This window comes from Monomorium pharaonis, chromosome 2 (genome assembly GCF_013373865.1).
Source record: "Monomorium pharaonis isolate MP-MQ-018 chromosome 2, ASM1337386v2, whole genome shotgun sequence".
NCBI classification, from domain to species: Eukaryota; Metazoa; Arthropoda; class Insecta; order Hymenoptera; family Formicidae; genus Monomorium; species Monomorium pharaonis.
In genome coordinates, this window is record NC_050468.1 from 23,980,138 (window position 1) to 24,003,247 (window position 23,110).

At 36.0% G+C, this 23,110-nt stretch overlaps 1 protein-coding gene across 1 annotated transcript in view; it reads left to right on the forward strand.

Annotated features, from left to right (window-relative positions):
• LOC105830444 overlaps positions 1-23,110 on the forward strand; it is a 113,353-nt gene that overhangs the window by 54,680 nt on the left and 35,563 nt on the right. The window contains exons 41-70 of the mRNA XM_036282445.1: positions 285-2,924; positions 3,902-4,045; positions 4,131-4,208; positions 4,615-4,797; positions 5,161-5,487; positions 5,613-5,993; positions 6,362-6,685; positions 6,977-7,279; positions 7,586-7,894; positions 7,978-8,292; positions 8,395-8,703; positions 8,900-9,226; positions 9,391-10,365; positions 10,482-10,814; positions 11,585-11,884; positions 12,686-13,015; positions 13,124-13,432; positions 13,530-13,841; positions 14,075-14,395; positions 14,583-15,212; positions 15,340-15,654; positions 15,971-16,282; positions 16,599-16,904; positions 17,165-17,482; positions 18,872-19,195; positions 19,630-19,938; positions 20,399-20,725; positions 21,243-21,545; positions 21,967-22,269; positions 22,669-22,986. Coding sequence (XP_036138338.1) covers positions 285-2,924; positions 3,902-4,045; positions 4,131-4,208; positions 4,615-4,797; positions 5,161-5,487; positions 5,613-5,993; positions 6,362-6,685; positions 6,977-7,279; positions 7,586-7,894; positions 7,978-8,292; positions 8,395-8,703; positions 8,900-9,226; positions 9,391-10,365; positions 10,482-10,814; positions 11,585-11,884; positions 12,686-13,015; positions 13,124-13,432; positions 13,530-13,841; positions 14,075-14,395; positions 14,583-15,212; positions 15,340-15,654; positions 15,971-16,282; positions 16,599-16,904; positions 17,165-17,482; positions 18,872-19,195; positions 19,630-19,938; positions 20,399-20,725; positions 21,243-21,545; positions 21,967-22,269; positions 22,669-22,986 — 12,285 coding nt within the window. The remainder of the gene's footprint in view (positions 1-284; positions 2,925-3,901; positions 4,046-4,130; positions 4,209-4,614; positions 4,798-5,160; positions 5,488-5,612; positions 5,994-6,361; positions 6,686-6,976; positions 7,280-7,585; positions 7,895-7,977; positions 8,293-8,394; positions 8,704-8,899; positions 9,227-9,390; positions 10,366-10,481; positions 10,815-11,584; positions 11,885-12,685; positions 13,016-13,123; positions 13,433-13,529; positions 13,842-14,074; positions 14,396-14,582; positions 15,213-15,339; positions 15,655-15,970; positions 16,283-16,598; positions 16,905-17,164; positions 17,483-18,871; positions 19,196-19,629; positions 19,939-20,398; positions 20,726-21,242; positions 21,546-21,966; positions 22,270-22,668; positions 22,987-23,110) is intronic.

Below are 23,110 nucleotides of genomic sequence, written 5' to 3' on the forward strand. Positions count from 1 at the left end.
AGGTTCCAAGTTACAGATACAAGTTTCCCATACCTTAGATTCCCGCTCTATTCTGCCAATTTACTATTGAAGGATTTTTCCGTTACATCTGTCTCTGTAAAGACTTAATAATGTTTCTTACAATCAGCTTATCTACTATATGCGAGCATGCTAACTCTTAATTCGTAGTAATTGAAATAAACTGTAAACTTATCTGTAGCCTAGCCTAATCAAGAGCCACTCCCCGATTATCAGTTTTTTGCCACTTTATCAGATATTATGTTTACATTATATTATATCTGCAGCAGTTCTTCATCCCATGCCTAAGCCAGTTTGCGAGTCCGATGATGATTGCAGCGACGCAGAAGCCTGCGTCGAAAGCTCCTGCGTTGATCCCTGTATCAACGGGTGTCAACTAGCAGTTCAGTGTCGGGTTGAAGCGCACAGGCCTATTTGTGGTTGCGATCCTAACGACAAACGTTGTTTACCTGGTGGTGCAACGACTTTGCCTTCTATAGCTTTAGATCACACTTTTGAAACTGTTCATACTACGTTGCAAACAACAGTGGGTACTGATGTTTCGCCGTTTACAACATCCATTTCCACTATGGAAACGTTATCTGTTATGTACACAGAGAAAAGCACAGTTGCGTTAACTAACGTTACCGAAAATTTGGAAAATATTACTACTGAGACAATAACTGAATCAGATATGGCAATTGTATCGACGGAAATTACTACTGAGTTTCCCGAATATACGACAATTGTACCTTCAATTTTGAATACAACCGAAATTGATATTTTAAATGACACTTTGATTTCGACAACAAATGTTAACGTTTTAGAAAATATATCTAAACCTTTTATTACATCAACGTTTGAAAGTACTGATTTTGAAGTTGAAACTACTTCAAAAGAATATACAACTGCAAGTATTATTATTTCTGAAACCGAACAAACTACTTTAATTACTCATAGTACAGAAGGGATTGTTACAGAAAATGTACCTTCTTCCACTGTAACTAAGACAACAGAAAAATTTGGCTATGAAGAAAACGCTGCAACCGAAATAGTTGGAGCAACTGTTTCTCAAAATGTTACTATTACTTCTCCAGTTACATTTAGTTATACCGAAATTACTGATATCACTGTTTCTAATATGAATACTGAAACAACTACAATTTCTAAACCAACGGAAGCAAGTAGTACTATTGAAGTTCCTGAGAATGTAACTACAGTTCCTATTACAAAAGTTCCTAATGTAAGTGGTGAAGAAACTTCCACAGTAGCAACAACACAACTTTTTACTACTACACAGTATTCTACCACAACAGAATTAACTGGAAAGCCGTTAAAAGTAATCACTGACCCACATGTGCAAAGTACCACTAATGCACTGCCTTCTACGACATTTTATACGCAAGCAAATTATACAGTGTCATCTCCGAATATTTTAGAGCATACCGAAACATCTACAATAAATATTGAACATGACACTTCTAAAGAAATTACACAAAAATGGAGCACTGTTAAAACAGATTTATTTGATACAACAAAGCCATATGTGAAAGATACCACTTCATTTCCTACATATATATCTGAGTTTCCTACATTTACAACAAATATTATTGATGATTTTCACAAAGCCACTGATATTATTGCAACAGAACAATCCTCTACTACTGAATCCATCACATCTCCTTTTATCACGGAGACATACTCGACAGAACAGTACACTACAACTGAAGAGTCTGCAGGACAGATTTCTACCACAGAACATTATAGCACATCGAAAAATACTATAGAGGAATATTCCACAACAGAACAACTTAAAACGTCAGAACAGTATATTACGTTTGCACAATCTACTGAGCAAATTTCAACTATGAGACAAGACAGCACATTTGAATATTCTATAGAAGGATATCCCACGACAGAACAACTTATAACATCACAACACACTACTTCGGAACAGCATGCTTTAACTGAAGAATCTACAGAACAGATTTCTACTACAGAACCTCGTATATCAGAATATTTTACTGAAGAACATTCTACTATGGAACAGATTTTCACTACAAAGCAATACAGAGCGCCTGAATATTCTACTGAAGAATATCCAACAACAGAACAATTTAAAACAACACAGCTTACAGAACAAAACACTACTTTTACAAAACAATCTTCAATTAAACCATTGACAGAACAGATCTCTACTACAAAATATTACAGTACATCTGAATATTCCACAGAATATTCCACTACAGAACAATTTAAGGTATCAGAACAAACAAAACAATATACCACGTTTACACCTATGGCACCTATGGAACAAGTCTCTACTACAAAACAATATAGCACTCCTGAGTATTTTACAGAAAAATATTCTACAACAGAACAGTTTAGGACATCACAGCAACCTACAGAACAATACACTACTTCGAAACAATACACTTTAACTGAAGAATCTACAGAACAGATTTCTACTACAGAGGGATTATATTCCATTATAACAGAATTTACGACATCTGAGCAACCTACCACGTTTGAACAATCTACAACAAAACAAATCTCTACTACAGAACAGTACAGCACCTCTGAACAGTTTGTTACATCTACGATGCAGTCGACACCATATAGTACAACTGAACAATATTCTACAATAACTACAGAGCAACTTGCTACATCCGAAAAAGCCACAGAGCAATATCTGATCACAGAATATTTAACGACGTCTGAAATTAGTCAGAATAAAACAGATATATTTTGTACCTTACATACAGATTGTACAGAATGTGAAACTTGCATCGATGGTCTTTGTCAAAATCCATGTAAAACTGCCAATCCATGTCCAGTGAATATTTTATGCAACATTGTGAATCATCAGCCTGTGTGCTTAGATTCAAATACCGAGCAGAGTACGTCTAATTGTAGCGTACTCCCAGGTAAAGATTTCTTTTGTCGGGAATTTCGTAATTGTGGTGTCATTTTATGTTTTACTGTCGTCGATGTTCTATACAAGCTTCCTCCAGTGTGTGAGGTCATATTATCGTATCCAGATGAAAATTGGAAGTAACCAATTCTGGAAAAATGTAGACATTGCTTGTCCAATCAATTATTTTATGATAAAATGGCTTATTGGTGTAAATTTCTGAATAAAAATGTGATCGATATCATAAGGGCCCATAAATCGAACCCATTTCTATGTGACCGAATCGAAAATTGTTAATAGGCAGTTAGACACTGCTCTCCCAAATGCAGACAAAGGACTGCTGCATTAGCGCTCTACGCATGATGTACATTAACGCTTATGCACAATTTTCTCTCTTACAGCTTTTTTGTATATCTAACATATGTATAATAAACTGCAATTTTAGTTGTCTATGTTAAGAGGAAATTATCTTTCGTCCGAATTTGTGATATATAATAATTATATGTACATTACATATAATTATACGTATTATATATATATATATATATATATATATATATATATATATATATAATTATATGTATATCATCTGTGGCATGTCGTATAAAAACAAATTTTGTTATAAAATTGCCAGAATTGTGTAAATAAATTATAGTGTTTTTGAAAGATAATTTCGTTCGAAATAGACGCGTCAATGTCTCTTTTAGCTGCTATACTTGACACATGTAACACAAATATCACTATATGTTTTAAAGAAAAGAGTACATTGTCCTTGTATATTTATGTTTATCTATTGCACTAGCAACATTTATGTGATAGATTTAAGTAAATGTGTATTGTTTCACATCCGCCGTTTTTTATATAGAGTATATATATCAAGGCGGCAGTTAAACTGATATCAAATAGATTTTTTGTTGGGACATGTACATTAACATTTTATGTTTTTGTCGTAATATTAATTCTACATCTAATGCACATTTGTTTCATTAGATGTGAAATGTACAACGCATAATGACTGTCCCACTCAATTGGCTTGCGTAAATCATCAGTGCGTAAATCCTTGCACTTTGGGTAATCCGTGTGACTTCGTCGAAGCTTGTCATGTTCAGCATCATAGACCAGTCTGTGTCAAAGGTACGTTTGCAATTAAATTTAGCACATTTTATGTATCCATATTTTTATTAAAATATATTTATTATTTTATACGATTTTTTTTTAGTGGACACTAACGAAGCGGAGTGTCCTTACTGCCCATCTGGTACGTTGTGCGATTCGTCGACAAACACTTGCGTCAAAGGTTTGTATTATCACCAACACTGTAGTTGGTTTCATCTGACTTTATTTTCAGTTTTTTTAATAGTCATCGAGAGATTTGTAAATATGTATGTATACTGTATATATCTCACGTACATATTTTGCAAATTATACATAAGACTCTCTTTATACAAAGCACAAGACGTTCAATCTCATTATAACTATCGTGCATGAACACGAAGAATGATCTCTTTAAAATATTTGTCATGTTCTCTCTGAATACATCTCTCTTGCCACAGAGAATGTTTTTCTCTGCTGATAAATCGCATTTTTTTTGCACATAAAAATCAAGAGAATCACGCAAAAAGAAAGAACTTTCTTTATCTCAATTCTTATACTTGTGCACTACACTTTCTGGGGTTACATGGGCTTTCCCACTCTTTCTTTAGCGGGTTGCACTAGCGACAGTGATTGCCCCCTGTCAGAAGTGTGTATTGGGCACACTTGCCAAGAACCGTGCCTAGTTCGGAATCCCTGTGCGGAACACGCTGTTTGTATTAATACGAATCATGGAGCAGACTGCAGTTGCGAAGAAGGCTATCATGGAAATGGATTCTCCTATTGCGACTTACGTAAGTTTTACAATGAGATATGAAATTTATATTACAAATTAATATATATGTATATATAAAACGTGAGAAATTATATGATATAAATTGGTATTACTTTTTCATTATATGTATTATATAGAACAATTATCGCAAAAGTGTAATGAAAATTTTTATTATTACACATTTATTGTTATACATAAAAAATGTGTGCAAATTAAGTTAAATGTTAAATTTATATAATCATAAAATGTTATGAAAGTTTCATGATTTTCTTAATTAGAAAATTATATTATACGTAGATGTATTAAAAAATAAAAATTATATCATAAATTATATTAAAAATATAAATTATATTTTATATGATTTTTTATCTCATGATTTCAGTGGAAGAAACGAAAAATATTTGCCAATATAATGAAGATTGTCCTCCATCTAAATATTGCGATCGACTCAATAGGCAGTGCATCAATCCTTGTATCGAGTTCGATTGTGGAGAGAATGCGAAGTGCGTCTCTAGTAAACATCAAGCACAGTGTATATGCCTTCCAGGATATCAAGGAAATCCTCACGTTGGTTGTCAAGAGATAGTGTCGCCTGTTGATCCTTGCATTCCAAATCCATGCGGTTTGAACGCTTTATGTGAGAATGATAACGGAAATCCCGTCTGCTTCTGTCCGAAAGGTCTAACTGGAAGTCCATTTGAGCATTGCAGTATGTATATATTTTTATGAAATATAATTTAAACACTGTCTACATGCTTTATTATAAATAAATTATAAATAAGTATAATATAATCTAAAAAATGACTTCTTTAATAAATCTTGTTACATGTCTAGTTCCCGAAGGTGATCAATGTGAAGGTAATCCTTGTGGCATCAATTCTGGATGCCGGGTAGTGAATGGACAGGTGAAATGCTTCTGTCTGCCAGGATACGAGGGTGAACCACCTCATTTCCCCTGCACACTTCCTAGTACCTCCTGCGATCCTTCTCCATGCGGTCCCAATACTCGCTGTACTGTGTTAGACAATGGTTTTGCGAAGTGTACTTGTTTATCTGGATACATTGAAAGCCCGAACACTATTAGAGGATGCGTGCCGAAAGCTGACCAATGTGACTTTAATCCGTGTGGTTTTGGGGCGAGATGTAACAGTACGAGGGTACCGCCTTGTTACTGTCCAGATCTCACGATTGGAAACCCTTATAAAAGTTGCGGAGGTAATTTGCATAAATAATTGAATAGTGTAAAATAAAAAGAATGTTTTGAATTAATTGATACTATTGAAAATTTTATATATATAACAATTTTTTACTTATAATAACAAATTTTGAAACTAAACAGCTTATTTACCTGTACAAACTTTTGAACATTTTTTAGTTTATTTTAATTAAAGAAAGTTTTTTAATTAAAAATTTTTTAATGTTTACCCTCTTAGTTATTTTCTTATTAATTCATAATTTATAATATTAAGAAAAAAATTTTCTGCAATTTTTTATTAAACTTAAATTTGGAATATTGTAAAATAATATAATAAACCATTTTTTAAGAAATCAATATTAAAACGGTTTATTAATTATTATTGCAGCACGACCAGCTGAACCATACGATCCTTGTCTGTTATCACCTTGTGGCAAAAATGCTATTTGCACGGCGATTGATGGCATAGCTAAATGCACATGCATACCGCCATTTGTCGGCAATCCTTATATAGACGGTTGTGAGGCTGAGTGCATCATTAATCGAGATTGTGAAAGTCATTTGGCGTGTTTCAATCAGTATTGCAGAGATCCATGCCCAGGCGTGTGTGGCGCTAATGCGCATTGCGAAGTCGTCGATCATCTTCCGATGTGTTCTTGTTTGCCTGGATATACCGGAGATCCATTTAGAGCTTGCAAAGTAGAGAGACCTTGTATGTAAACATATTTCAATTTTTACATATATTATGTATTTTGTTTTATTTGTTACATAATACTATGTTAATTTAGACGTTAGAATATTTCTTTTTAAATTTATAATATGTAACAATATAAATTGTCAGTTTTTGTATAATATTATATTTTAAAACTCTTATATCTGCTTTTTTCATCAAATATTTTAATTTATAATATACATAGTTGATACAAATTAAAGGATAAATTTATATTAATTGTAAAAACACAATATCAATGTAACGAGAAGTCTAATTCGGTTTTATTTGCAGTGCCAGATCAGAATCCGTGCATGCCATCGCCTTGCGGTCCACACAGCATCTGCCGTGTAATGAACGATCGTGCAGTTTGCTCATGTAGTCCAGGTTACCAAGGTACTCCGCCACATTGTCGTCCGGAGTGTCTCGTCAGCACGGAATGCCCGGCTCATTTGGCTTGCATTAATCAAAAATGTAATGATCCTTGCCCGGGACTGTGTGGTTTTGACGCTGATTGCCAGGTCATCAATCACAACCCAATCTGCAGTTGTCCTCGTCAATATATTGGCGATCCATTCACACATTGCGCCAAAGAAGGTAATACATAGTGTATACTTCAGGAATAATAGAATAAAGATTTCTATTAAATAAAGAACTTTTCGTGGTTGTTCTGATATTGCTAGCTTTGTAGGAAATAAGATAATATAGTTAAAACATTTGATTTTTTGGTTATCAAATACAACCAAAGTTTTCTAGAGAAGATTTATATAATGAAAAATATAACAGAATTAGAAACAATCGCTAAAATTGAAGTTTTTTGTGAATTAAATAATCTATTTACTAATAAATTGTACGGGAAAAGGCTTTTCAAAGTATTAATCAATTATTGTATTTTTTGTTTAGAGCCTTTACCGCCAACAACGAATCCTTGCTTGCCATCACCTTGCGGACCTAACGCTGATTGTCGCGTTCAAGAAGATCATCCGATATGCACGTGCATTAGCGGTATGTTCGGAGCACCGCCGAATTGTAGACCAGAGTGTGTAATAGATCAGGACTGCATTAGCTCCTTAGCTTGTATTCAAAAGAAATGTTTAGATCCATGCATTGGATCGTGCGGATTTAACACGAACTGTACGGTACAGAATCATCGACCTATATGTCAGTGTTACGAAGGTTACGAAGGAGATCCTTTCTCAGGCTGTGCCAAAGGTAAGATTTTGTAACAATTTTAGTAATCTTAAATTGATATATCGTTGCATATCCCATTGTATAAATATATTTGCGCTTTGTAGCTGTCTTTCCAGTGCAATTGCCATGCGATCCTTCACCATGCGGTACGAACGCCGTATGTAAAGAGCGTAACGGTGCGGGATCTTGCACTTGTTTACCTGATTACACCGGTGATCCTTACGAGGGCTGCAGGCCAGAATGCGTTCAGAATTCGGATTGCATTCATACGAAGGCTTGTATTAACAACAAGTGTAAGGATCCATGTGTGGGAGCGTGCGGAATTAATGCGCAATGCCAAGTCTATAATCACCAACCATCCTGCAGTTGCCTCTCTGGTTACACCGGAGATCCACTTACGTCTTGCCACATACCAATAAGTACGTCTGAGATATTTTTCTAATGATTATAACATAACTACAAATAAGCAGAAATTTATGACTTATCACTGAACGATTTATAATGTGACTTGTTTCTTATAGAGCCTTCAATACCGGGTGATACGTGCCAGCCATCTCCTTGTGGACCATATAGCAACTGTCGCGTTATTGACAATCACGCAGTATGCTCTTGTCAACCTAATTACATTGGTAGTCCACCATCATGCCGGCCGGAATGCGTAGTCAGTACAGACTGTAGTCCGAACACAGCATGTATCAATCAGAGATGTAAGGATCCATGTGTAGGCACATGCGGAGTGAATGCGGACTGTCGGGTGATTAATCATAATCCAGTCTGCATTTGCGCAATTGGCTATAGCGGGGATCCGTTCTTCGGATGTGTCAAGGAAGGTAAGTTTTAAAAAATTATTTAGTTTTAGAACTTTATCTCCAATATATTATATATTTAAAATATTTATGTATTTAATTTCAATTTCAATTTTTAATATTTTCTCATTATTTGAATTAGAAATTATATAAATTAGAATTTTACACGCGGGGGTTTATGTATGTAATTATTCTAATGTATAATGCACAATCGTAATAGAAGTAACACCGCTACCAAGACCGAGCGGCAACCCTTGCGTTCCTTCGCCATGCGGACCGAATTCCCAATGTCGAGTGATTGACGGTTTTCCGGCGTGTTCGTGTTTACCGAATTATGTAGGCCGTGCGCCAAATTGCCGTCCCGAGTGTGTCATAAATGAAGGATGCCCTGGAAATTTGGCGTGTCAGAACGAACAATGCGTGGACCCGTGTCCAGGCTCTTGCGGCGTGAACACATTCTGCAATGTTGTAAAACACAATCCTGTTTGCATCTGTAACGACGGTTATACGGGTGATCCGTTTACGGAATGCATACTCATTATAGAAGGTATGTAGTTTTTTGCAAAGATTTTGTAAAACATTAAACTCTAATATACAATTATTTTTATTAGCCATTTATTTCTTTATAATTATTATCTTTATTATTATTATTAAACAATAATTATATATTATATAATTATTGTCTAATTATGTATAATGAATTGTTTATAGCACCTATTACGACGGAGCAACCACGCACGCCCTGTAATCCGTCACCGTGCGGTGCTAACGCAGTGTGTAACGAACGAAACGGCGTCGGATCTTGCACGTGTTTACCGCAATACTTCGGCGATCCGTACATTGCTTGCCGACCTGAATGCGTGACCAACGCCGATTGCGATCGCAGCAAGGCTTGCCTGAACAACAAGTGCGTTAATCCTTGTCCTGGTACTTGCGGTCAGGATGCCACTTGTCGCGTAGTTAATCACGCTCCGATGTGTTCCTGTCTGCCTGGTTACACCGGTGATCCAGTGAACGGTTGTACAATCATCAATGTTATAACGCCGTTACCAGTGCCGATTGATCCCTGCGATCCGTCACCGTGCGGACCCAACAGTAACTGTCGAACGCATGACGGACACGCGGTGTGCCTTTGTCAACCGGGCTTCTCCGGAATCCCGCCGACCTGCCGACCAGGTTGCATTGTCAGTTCGGAATGTCCGCAGAACAGGGCATGCATCAATAACAAATGTGCGGACCCGTGTCCAGGTTCTTGCGGACAGAATACGAATTGCCTCACGGTGAACCACAATCCTATCTGTAGTTGCGCCAGCGGTTACTCCGGTGATCCCTTCGTGCACTGCACAAGGATTAGCACTACGTCGCCGTTGCCAAAAGGGGAAGGAGATCCCTGCCTGCCGAATCCATGTGGCCCGAACTCGCAATGCAAAGTAATAGGCACGCATCCAGCGTGTTCCTGTTTACAGAATTACATTGGCCGTCCACCGAACTGTAGACCAGAGTGCACCGACAACTCGGAATGCTTCAATACTGCGGCATGCATCAATCAAAGATGCAAGAATCCCTGTCCTGGTGCTTGCGGCGAGACTGCCAGATGCACGGTGCAGAATCACATTCCGATTTGCACCTGTCCGGAAGGATACGAGGGCGATCCTACCGTGCGCTGCATCCTAGCAACTCCTCCACGTGAGTAGAAATTTGAATATTCGTTGAATTAGTTAAAGAGTGGTTAAAGATAATGTTTGAATATATTTTACACTCTCTGTACAAATATTATAAATTTTTGTCCTGTATGTTTGTAGCGACAGACAGGACTGTGTCAAATCCGTGTTCACCGAATCCTTGTGGTCCTAATGCACAATGTCGCGAAAGAAACGGAGCTGGCGCTTGCGGATGTCCGGCTGATCTAATAGGTGATCCTTACGATATCATCAAAGGATGTCACAGAGAATGCGAAACGAACAATGACTGCGCGCCGCAGCTGGCGTGTGTTGGTTTCAAATGCATAGATCCATGTCCGAACACGTGTGGAACGTTGTCTATCTGTAACGTACAAGCGCATGTTCCTGTCTGCTTGTGTCCACCAGGATATACTGGAGATCCGTATTTTGCTTGCAAAATTGGAGAAATAACAAGTAAGTATTTTTGGTAAAGTAAATTATAAATAAATATTAGTTAATATATTATAATACCAAATTGTCATTTCTGAGGTTTTTATTTTTAAGATTGACTATGCAAGATTTCATGCGCAAAATATACAGCTGAATAACTAAGCTAACGACATTTATTTTCAAATTTAATGTGTTTTTAATAAGTAATCAATAGCTACCTTCAATCTTTCTAGTTTTTTGTTGTATTTTAGTATTAACAAAATGAAAACAGTGCCAATAATATTAACAATATTGTTTTGATTTTATATTAATTTAATATTAAAATAGGAATTATTATTAATTGTGCAAAGATTATGATAGCAACAACTATTGAAAAACCGCATTTAATCCTTCGTATACACACTTACTTTTTCAATCTTTGTATACACACTGGATGATTGCCACCCATGGCAATTTTTAAATAGCTGTATCTTTTAAAATATTTATGCTAAAATTCTGAAAAAAATTATGGATTAACTTTAATATTTATAGAAAGTATTTACTTACTTTTGGTATTAAAATTTAAGAAATTTTATATTTAAAAAATAATTATATTTTGCGATAAAAAAATTTTGCAGTTTTTGAGTTTTTTTTCCATTTATTACGGTACTTAAAAGGTACAGAACGCTGAATTTTTAGGGGTACGAAAATTATGGATGGTAACCAGTGTGTATACAAAGGGTTAAGATAAGTTTTTAAAATAATTATTGTATAAAATTAAAAATTTGTAAAAAATGTAATGTTGTTTTTCTCAGAAACATTGGATCCGTGCGCTCCATCACCTTGTGGGCCCAACAGCAAATGTCGAGTTGTCAACGGTCAAGCTGTATGTACTTGTTTACCAGAGTACAGAGGTGTTCCACCATCTTGTAGACCAGAATGTATCGTTAACGACGAATGTGCACCTCATCTAGCATGTATAAATAAGAAATGCGCAGATCCTTGCCTGAATACTTGTGGATTGAAGGCGCAATGTATTACTAAAAAACATATTCCGATTTGCAATTGCCCTGCCGGTTTTACAGGAGATCCTTTCATTTTCTGTTCGCCACACGGTAAGAATTACACATATTTTATATCCTTGTATCAGTATAAACATTCTAAAAAATTTAATTTACAAGGAAAGATCGAAATATGTATCTTGTCGATTTTGGAAAATTCGACATTAATAAGATTTTGCTGTTGTAAAAGTAATATGTAACATTTAGGTAAATCAAAGGGTGCTACAAAGTTTTATATTCTACTTTACTGTTTAAAACTAATTAACCATTTTTTTCTCAAAATTTGTTTTTTCTTGTTTTTTTATTTTATAGTACTACATAAAACAGTTATTTACTTAAAAAATAAAATTAAGTAAATTATTTTAAACGATAAAAAATAAAATTATTTCTTAAATTGTAATGTTTAATATGAACTACGAATGGAAAGACAGGTTTAGGCGCTGCAGCTAAATTAATTCTGTGAATTATTAGTCATTTGTTGTAATACCTCTGTCATGCGTATTTTCAAACTGTAGATTCATTCTAAATTTTAAAATATTGTAACCTTGTTCAACTCTGATTTTGTATTGGTATTTGAATGTTACATATGTATTATTTTTACAACCTTAAACTTTATATCTTAATATCAAATTTTTCAAAATCCGCAAAATACATTTTAATCTTCCATTGTTAGATAAAATTGTATCGTTTTTTATATTTAAATTCTATGAGTATTTAATTAAATTTTTACACATTGTATTCTACATATTATTAATTTGTAAAAAGAGATATGTTACTAACGTAATTGATAAACTAATTTTATTAGCGTAAAAAAAATATTTTCTTGGACATAAAAAATATATAATAATTTTTCAGTTACTACTGATTTTCCAATAACCGAACGGCCACCATCTTGTACTCCATCACCCTGTGGTCCAAATTCCTTGTGTCAAATAATATCTGGAAATCCTGCTTGCTCTTGCTTGCCAAATTATATTGGCGTACCGCCGCAGTGTCGACCGGAATGCATCTTGAGTTTTGAATGTAAGAGTCACCTCGCATGTGTCAATCAGAGGTGCGCGGACCCGTGTCCAGGCTCGTGTGGAATAAATGCTCAATGTCACGTATTAAATCATCTGCCAGTTTGCACATGTATGGAAGGTTTCACCGGAGATCCATTTACACAATGCAGCATTATCCCGCCGAGTAAGTAAAACAATGTATTATTAATATGAGTCTTGAAAAATTAATTAGAACTAAAATTAAAGTAATATTTGACTTGGTAATTTACACAAAAACACTTTATCTATGTAGTTACAGAACCACCATCTACGGATCCTTGCGCTTTATCTCCATGTGGTGCAAACGCTATATGTGATAATGGTGAATGTAGATGCTTGCCTGAATATATTGGTAATCCTTATGAGGCTTGTCGTCCCGAGTGCATTCTCAATTTGGAATGTGCCCGCGACAAAACTTGTCTGAAGAACAAATGTAAGGACCCCTGTCCTGGAATATGCGGCCAGAACGCACAATGCGACGTGGTAAATCACATTCCCGTTTGCTCTTGTCCATCCGGATATATTGGTGATCCGTTTGTCAGTTGTCGTGTTCAACCCAGAGGTACGAGAGAAAAACTACGTTTTTTTATTTTTAAAATTGATATTATTATTAGATTCGCTGGTTTTCAATTTATATTAATTGACAAATTATCTCGCAGTACCGGATTCTCGAAAGGATCCGTGCACACCTTCGCCTTGCGGTCCGAACAGTCAGTGTCGCAATATCGAGGATCACGCTGTATGCTCTTGTCTCGGAGGTTATCTTGGGTCCCCGCCATCCTGCAGACCAGAGTGTCTTGTTAGTTCTGAATGTCCACCAACGAGAGCCTGCGTAAACAAGAAGTGCACAGACCCATGCCTGGGTTCCTGTGGTTTGAATGCGAGATGCGAAGTGATCAACCATTCGCCGATATGCAGTTGTTTACCCGGACAGACTGGAGATCCGTTCAGGAGTTGTTACGATATTCCACGTAAGAAACATCAGATTATTTGATTACAAATAAGATATTAATAATTTTCTAATGAAATGATATAATGTTTTTAATAATCTTAAAAAATTGTATGTAACAATTGGTTTCTTTCACGTACAGTTTTTAAAATATAATGTAAAATATTATATTTTATATTTATAAGGCAAGAGATATTTGCAATAGATTTGAATAAAGTAAATTGCTAAAATATATATAAAATCAATATGTTTTAGTACCACCGGAACCTAAGGATCAAAGCGATCCTTGCAATCCTTCACCATGTGGACCAAATGCACTTTGTCAGAATGCAAATGGACAACCGTCATGTTCGTGTTTACCAACGTACATCGGTATTCCGCCATCATGTCGGCCGGAGTGCTTGATTAATCCTGATTGTCCGCCAGAAAAATCCTGCATAAATATGAAATGTAAAGATCCATGTCCAGGATCCTGTGGAGACAATGCTGAATGCAAAGTGGTGAATCACGCAGTAACTTGTTTGTGTAAGACTGGTTATACGGGTAATCCGTTCGTGCAATGCGTGTTTGAAGAAGGTACGTTTATTTATCCTGACGATTCATATTAATTACACTAGCAAGAATGTCTACATTTTTCTTAAAATAAATAATCTGTCTTTTTCTGCGTTGGATTTTTTTGTACTTTTGCTGTCTACTTCATATTACATGTTTTTCAATTAACCAATCTTGACCCAATTAAATACCGGACAATTTTTTTTTGCAGAAGAACCGATGAATCCGTGTGAACCTTCACCATGCGGAGCTAATGCGATCTGTCAGCAACGAGACAACGCTGGCGCTTGCATATGCATCGATGACTATCAAGGCAATCCTTACGAGGGTTGTCAACCGGAATGCGTCCTCAGTGCGGATTGTCCTACGAACAAGGCTTGTGTTCGTAACAAGTGCAAGGATCCTTGTCCAGGTGTGTGCGGCGTCCGGGCGCAATGTTCAGTGATCAATCATATTCCCACATGCACTTGTGAGCCTGGCTACATTGGAGATCCGTTTACGATTTGCACTCTTCAACCGGAGGTGGATACCGAACCTACCGTCAGGAATCCGTGCTCGCCTTCACCTTGCGGCCCGAACAGCTTGTGTCGCGCTGTGAACAACCAAGCCGTATGTACATGCCAAGAATCCTTCGTGGGAGTCCCACCGAATTGCAAGCCGGAATGTGTCGTCAATTCAGAATGTCCGCAAAATAGAGCGTGTTACAAGTATAAATGTACAGACCCGTGCCCCGGCACTTGTGGAGTTGAAGCCAATTGTCGTGTTATCAATCACAATCCACTCTGCAGCTGTCCGCAAGGAAAGACAGGCGATCCCTTCTCCAGATGTTTCCCTGAACCCGGTAATTATACTGATATATAAATTAATTTAATTGACTTTCTTAAACTTGCTTTGCTTATCTATTTATGTGCACATGTGAAAATAATAAAAAGTTACATATTATTACATATATATTTTTTATTTTTTAGTTGTGCCGCTACCGCCAATGGATCCGTGTTTCCCTAGTCCATGTGGACTCTACGCGGAATGCAAAGTAGTCAATGATCAAGCTGCGTGTACTTGCTTGAAAAATTATATAGGGATACCACCCAATTGCCGGGCGGAATGCGTAGTTAATACAGACTGTCCGTCGGATCAAGCTTGCATCTCAGAAAAATGTCGCAATCCCTGCATTGGTTCCTGCGGTCAAAATGCTGATTGTCGAGTACAGAATCATATACCTGTTTGTTTGTGTCAACCTGGATATTCTGGCGATCCTTTTACTCTGTGCACAGTAATTAAAGGTGTGTATTTTTATGTAAATGTAAATCTGTAACAACATTTTTATATACTTTGTAACATAATTTTTTCTTTTTTATAATTATTTTATTAGAAGTTTTTATCAAACCTAAATATAGATTATTTATAAAGTACATACATGTAGAAATAAATATACATATTAATAATTAATTTGGAATATTATTAAATAGTATTTGATAGTTTACTGCAATTATATTGATATAAATCTGTTTTAACATACATAACATGAAATAAAATCTTTTCTTTAATCTTTTATCATCTTTTTTACTGACATTATAACATAAAAAATTAATGTTGCAGAACAACCAAAGATTCCCGAAGATTTGTGTAATCCATCACCTTGTGGGCCTAATGCGGAATGCAACGAAGGTGTGTGCAGATGCTTGCCTAATTACTTCGGGGATCCATACTCATATTGTCGACCGGAATGTACGATGAATTCAGACTGTCCTCGCGTTAAAACTTGTATCAATCAAAATTGCGTGGATCCTTGTCCAGGCACATGCGGTCGTGATGCACGTTGCGACGTTGTCAATCACGTTCCAATGTGCAGTTGTCCGCTTGGTTACACCGGAAATCCGTTCCTTCTATGCCGACCACATATACCAGATGGTAAGTTTATAAATATATTTTATATATAATAAAAATATATAAAAATATTAAACCATAAATACAACGAATAAATGAAAATAAAAATAAAATGGTTTTATATATTTTAATTTAATACATAAATATTGAAATGTACATATGTAATATTTTTTATATAGTTTTATGTTTATTTGTTATTAATTCTTAAATACGGTTTATAAAACATGGAAATAATTTATATATTTGAATATAAATAATTTTATGATAAAGTAATTTAAATTTTTTATTTACATCGATAATCATTGTTTCTGATAACTGATTATTTACATCTTATTTGCAGACACCATTAGACAGCCTTGTACACCTTCGCCTTGTGGACCAAACAGCATTTGCAAAGTCATAAGTGATCATGCTGTTTGTTCATGTCAACCTGGTTTAATTGGCAGTCCACCCGCCTGTAAACCAGAATGCGTTGTCAGCGCAGATTGTCCATTGACACAAGCATGTCTGAATAACAAATGCCAAGATCCGTGCCCAGGCACGTGCGGACAGAATACAAACTGTCAAGTGGTTAATCATAATCCAATATGCAGCTGTTCTGAATCTTACACCGGTGATCCCTTCACCATATGTTATCCGCAACCAAGTAAGTCGCAGATATTACAGTATTAGTACATTTAACTTTTTTAAAGTTAATTTTATTAATTACAATTAATTAATAATTATAAGGAATATTTAATTATAAAAAACCTTTAAACATTTTTCTTGTTAAGAATCTTTCTTGTTAAGTTTTTGTATTCTGTATGATATGTGCAATTAGTCTTTGGTTTAAAGAAATTCTGAATAATAGTTTTAATTGCTTTAGCATTAAATGCAAAATTTCTTTATTTAAATATTTGTTTGCAGAGACACCACCTGTGCCGATGAATCCATGTCTGCCATCGCCTTGTGGTCCGAATGCGGAATGTCAAGTGAGAGGCGACAGTCCTGTGTGTTCGTGTATTGAAAATTATATCGGTTTGCCACCAAATTGTCGACCGGAATGTACGATCAATCCGGAGTGTCCGCCGCAATTAGCGTGTATGCAACAAAAATGTCGCGATCCGTGTGTCGGTTTGTGCGGTCTTAACGCTCAGTGCTCAGTAGTGAATCATCATGCGGTTTGCGCGTGCATCGCCGGATACACTGGAAATCCATTCAGCGCTTGTGAACGAGTACCCGAGGGTGAGTACGCGACTACTATTTTTTTCTTTATCACTTCCGCAAATGTCGCCGTTTGCATGCGGGCGTGGCAGGTAAGTGCTTCTATCCCCATACTAATGATAATAAGAGTCAAGACGGTAGCTCAAGAGTTTTTCCATCTTTCCATCTCGTAAAATAATTATGCTACTCAAAGATAGCGATTAAAAATTTTGCAATTTGCAGATTTTTCACCCAAAATATTACCCTAATAAAATCTGATATTCCGCATGTTTTGAATATTAGCCGAAGTTTGAAAAACTGTTTGATGAAAATCACCGTCCTGTCCCGTTATTGTTAGACGTTATTGCCTACATAATTCTAGAAAACATATTAGATCGAAAGACCTGTTATATTTTAACTATCGCATAAGATTAATACAAGAATATGTGTGTGACAACAGTTCACAGTCGCAACAAGAATTTAACAGAAGGTGACAATAAGCCATATGTGTTAGGTGGTGGGGCCTATAGATATTAGGCTCATAATTGCACTTATCTCCCCGATTAAAAATTAATAACATAGGATTATGTATACCGAATATCCCAAGTCCCTATAATTAACAAAAAGGCCAATGCGGCACGCACTCATTCCCATGCCTGAGCGTACTGACCAAGAAACCTAATAAAGGAAAAACAACAATAATGGCAGGTAGTCACAAAACTGGTGGCGGGGCCTATGTACCCAATAGGCTCTTGACTGCACTCATCCTTAATCGACACAGAGCAATTAAGCATTTAGAACTTCCCACTCCTGCGATTAATTATTGAAATGTTTACTGCACGCACCGACTCGAAGTGAGTTCGTTAAAGACCCTATTCACATAAAGAGCACTCTGACCTTTGACATATGCTGTGGACCTCCTAATAATCATGCTGCACATTACCATTTTTGAATAGACCAATAACGCAAAGATCGCTACAAAGAGAAAATAATCTTGGAGAAATAATTTTAACAAACCTGCTGAAATACACCTATTATAAGGTAGATCCTAAAATAGCCGTGACATCTCCGAAGAAATAATATGTTACAAATCATCGTCCCGTCCCGCACCTTGTAATTAACTCAATTAATTAATTTAATATAGAAGATCGAACACGCTTGATGAAATAATTGTTGGTAAAAAACGTCACCTACTAAAATCGATAGACTTCCCAAAATATTTGTCAAAAGCCTAGCATTAAAACCACACAAATGCTATTACATCGCACTACTGAGGCTTATTGCTTGTTAAAAAGTTGGTTAAATTGAATCGGAAATGCGAACGTGGAGGAGAACCAATAAAAGTAAAAAAAAAACACTATGCCCTAGCACCAGCTTTTGAAGAAAAACGTTGTATGATTATAGTCTAAGCAAAATTTCTCTTTATATCAGATACGCCCCTAGACATTAGAAAACCGTGCGAGCCTTCCCCTTGTGGCCTCAATGCCGTCTGCCGCGAGAACAACGGCGTTGGCTCGTGTACTTGTCTGCCGGATTACCTAGGTGACCCTTATCAAGAATGCAGACCCGAGTGCACCCAAAATTCCGACTGTTTGACAAGAATGGCGTGTGTAAGCCTAAAATGCAGAGATCCTTGTCCAGGAACATGTGGAGTGAACGCCCAATGCCAATCGGTTAATCACTTGCCGATTTGTACTTGCATCCCTGGCTATACCGGCAATCCTTTCGCGCTCTGTTCCCCGATTGTTGAAACCTGTAAGACTTATTTCCACAATAGATATTTATGCCTACATAATACAGAATTGTGTTAAAAACATTTAAATTTATAAAAAATTTTATTAGGATGAATTTAAATATTTATTATTGATGAAGAATTTATATATTTATTATATATTTTAATATATATTATAATATATATTAAAATCTCAAAATTTTATATTTTTATTTAAAAAATAGCAAATAATTTTAAATACATTCGTTGTCACTCTATTAAAAAAACATATGTTATATGATATTATGATCAGATTTAGAGATTTTAATTTTGAATTTTGAGTTTTGACTGTAGTTTAACACAATAGGATTAGAGTTTCAAATGTATTAGTTTGTAATCAAACGTAAAGACTATATATTATTATCTAGAATAATCTGTAGAAAATAATTTGTACGTAATGATACTTTTCTCAACACAGTCCTGCCAGAAACAAACCCGTGCAGCCCATCCCCCTGTGGACCAAATAGCAAATGTCGAGACGTAAATGGTCTTGCCGTTTGTACCTGTTTACCAAATTTTATCGGTAGCCCTCCCAACTGTCGAGCTGAATGCGTAGTGAACAGCCAATGCTCTCCGGATCTTGCTTGCATCAATCAGAAATGTATATCGCTCTGCCCGGACCCATGTGGAATAAACACACAGTGCAGAGTGATCAGTCATAGCCCCATCTGTGTCTGCAACCTCGGTTATACCGGAGATCCCTTTACGAGATGTTTCCCTACTCCACGTAAGAACTTGGTCTTTCTTTTTCTCTCATTAGCTGTACTCATTCATGTCACAAGTTCACTGTCATTGGCTTTGTTTATTTCTCTATTTATATTAAAAGTTTACGGCCATCAGTTTCATTCATGCTATAAGTTCACGATCATCAGCTTTATTTGTTCGTTATTATTTTCATTAGAATTTTACGGTCATCAGTTTCATTTGTCCATTCATATTCATCTCTCACAATCCAATTACGGCTTAACTTCAAAATGACGTTACTACAGCCATCCTCATTTTAATTTGCCGTAACATGCCATGAGATCATAATCTCGATCCTCACAATTTTGATGCTAACATACGTTATACATCATACGACATGCTTATCTTTTTCATGTTATTCTCATGAAAGCAAGTGATTCATTGCTAAAACAGACATCTCTAGGCGAGTAGTTTGTTACACCAGTTTTATTATTGGATTTCAGAACCGTTAGATTTTCCCATAACTCCCAAAGATCCCTGTTTACCGTCTCCGTGCGGCATGTACGCGGAGTGCAGAAATCTTGGTGGCACTCCGTCGTGCTCCTGTTTGCCGACCTACAGAGGATCACCGCCGAATTGTCGTCCCGAATGCCGTGTGAATTCCGAATGCCCGATGAATCTTGCTTGCAGCAACGAGAGATGCCGGGATCCTTGCTTAGGTTCCTGCGGCATTACCTCATTGTGCACAGTCTATAATCATGTACCTGTGTGCACTTGTCCCGAGGGATACACCGGCGATCCTTTCAGTAATTGTTATCCCAGACCGACAAGTAAGAAACTTCCCACACTCAAAAGTTATGAGATATTTGTATCGAAAGAAAATTTCGCGAATTATAATACATGATGTTTCTTGACGCTTTTTCGATTAGTTTTGGTTTTAATGAATATTAAATAACGACAGTTTGAACTTGTGTTCAGACAACATAAAAGTCTTAAAAGATTATTACATCTTCGATAGAATTCTTTTTAATATTTTGTATTGGCTGGCCTGAGCAAGATTTTGCTATATTTATAATGTAAAAACAGACAGTGAAACATTGCTCCAGTAATGTTTTCCAAGTCCTTTAAATACTTTTTTGAAGTCTTACGTCGTTTTGTTATAATTATCATTATAGCATTCAGTAGATATTTAAATTAAGAGAAATACTTGAAGCATAGTAGACGAATACATTAATACAATGCTGCTTCAGTACCCGAAATGTTGCGTGGAAGAAACTTATGCGTTACATTTCATGAAATTTTATTTTGGCCTTCGACGTTTAGTTCCTCATCCGCATTCTTTTACAGCGGCACCTGCAGTTCTCGACCCCTGTAATTTGAACCCTTGTGGGCCGAATGCACGATGCAACAACGGCATCTGCATATGTCTGCCCGAATATCAGGGCGATCCTTACGTGGGTTGCCGTCCCGAGTGTGTCATGAATACCGATTGCGTCCACAATCGTGCGTGCGTTCGTAACAAATGCGTGGATCCCTGTCTGGGCACATGTGGTCGAAATGCATTGTGCTCTGTATATAATCACGTGCCTATGTGCACCTGTCCAGCTGGAATGACTGGCAATGCCTTTGTTCAATGTTCCATAGTCGAAGGTATAATTAATGTAGTCAATTTGCAATTTTGATGAATGCTTATTACTAATGATAATCAGAAATCTGTAGATATTTTTATCTAGTCAAATATCCCTATTGCTATTATAACATTTGAGCAACGTTAAAAAAAGAAGTGTTTTATTTTAAGCTAGTAAAATGTTTTATTGTTATCTTTGTTTTTTAAATACTTAAATATATTTCTGTTTATGGTATATTAAATTTAACATTGTTTAAAACTAAACATTGTTAGAATTAAAATATTTTTAAATGTTTAAAAAAACGAAGACGGCAATAAAACATTTTAATACTTAAAAGTTAAATACTTTTTGAACGCAAATTTATTAATTTTTTTATTACTATTGTAATTGTTATACGTTCCTTTTTTTTGAGAACGAAATGTAAGATTGCTGTCGAATGTTAGATATCCCGAAAGGAGATCCCTGTTCGCCCTCGCCTTGCGGACCCAACAGTGTTTGCCGAGAAAACAACGGGCAACCTGTGTGCTCGTGTGTGTCAGGATTCCTCGGCGTACCGCCGGCATGCAGGCCGGAATGCACTGTCAGTTCTGAGTGTCTTCTGACAGAGGCATGCAGTAATCAGAAATGTACAAACCCATGTCTCGGTGCATGCGGAATTCAAGCCACATGCCAAGTGATCAACCATAATCCCATATGTAGCTGTGGAGAACTCACCGGAGATCCGTTCGTCCGGTGTATTCCACGACGTAAGAACAAATATCAATTACAAAGAAACATTAAGCAAATATTGATATCTATTTTAATGATTTCACAGACGTATGATATATAGACATATCAAAAAAAGTATTCTGCTTTTTTCCAAGTTTTATATTAAAAATTACTGATAATTTCACGAAAAGAAGAAATTGAAGAGATTAAATATTTTACTGTTTTACTATTTTATATAATATTTATCATAAGAAGTGCAAGTATATAACAAAGTATATTTCAAAGAATTTTTATTGTGAATATTTTGCTTTATTTGATCTATTTCGACAGCTTGAGTAATTCCTTATTTTGATCAAACTAATTTGAAATTTGACTTTCAAATTTGTTTAATTTATTTAATTCTAAATTTTTGATTCGACATTTTTTTCAAATATTAGTACCCGAACCCGTGTTGCAAACAAATCCCTGTGTGCCATCTCCCTGTGGACCGAATGCCGAGTGTCAGGTTGTAGGCGATACTCCCTCATGTTCATGTCTAGCTGGATTCCTGGGTTCACCACCGTATTGTAAACCGGAATGTATTAGCAACAGTGAATGTCCTGCTCATTTGGCGTGTATGAATCAGAAATGTAGAGATCCTTGTGAAGGTTCCTGTGGACTTAACGCCGAATGTCGTGTGGTGAGCCACACACCCATGTGCGTTTGTCCTAGCGATCTCACTGGCGATCCATTCACGCAATGTACAATGAAACCACGTAAGCATCGACTTCATATATGCACAGATAAGAGTTGGAAAAATAATATTTAGATCTGAACAAAATATAAGGAATTTAATTTTTTACTTTGAATTAATTATCAAATTTTATTAAGACTTTTAAA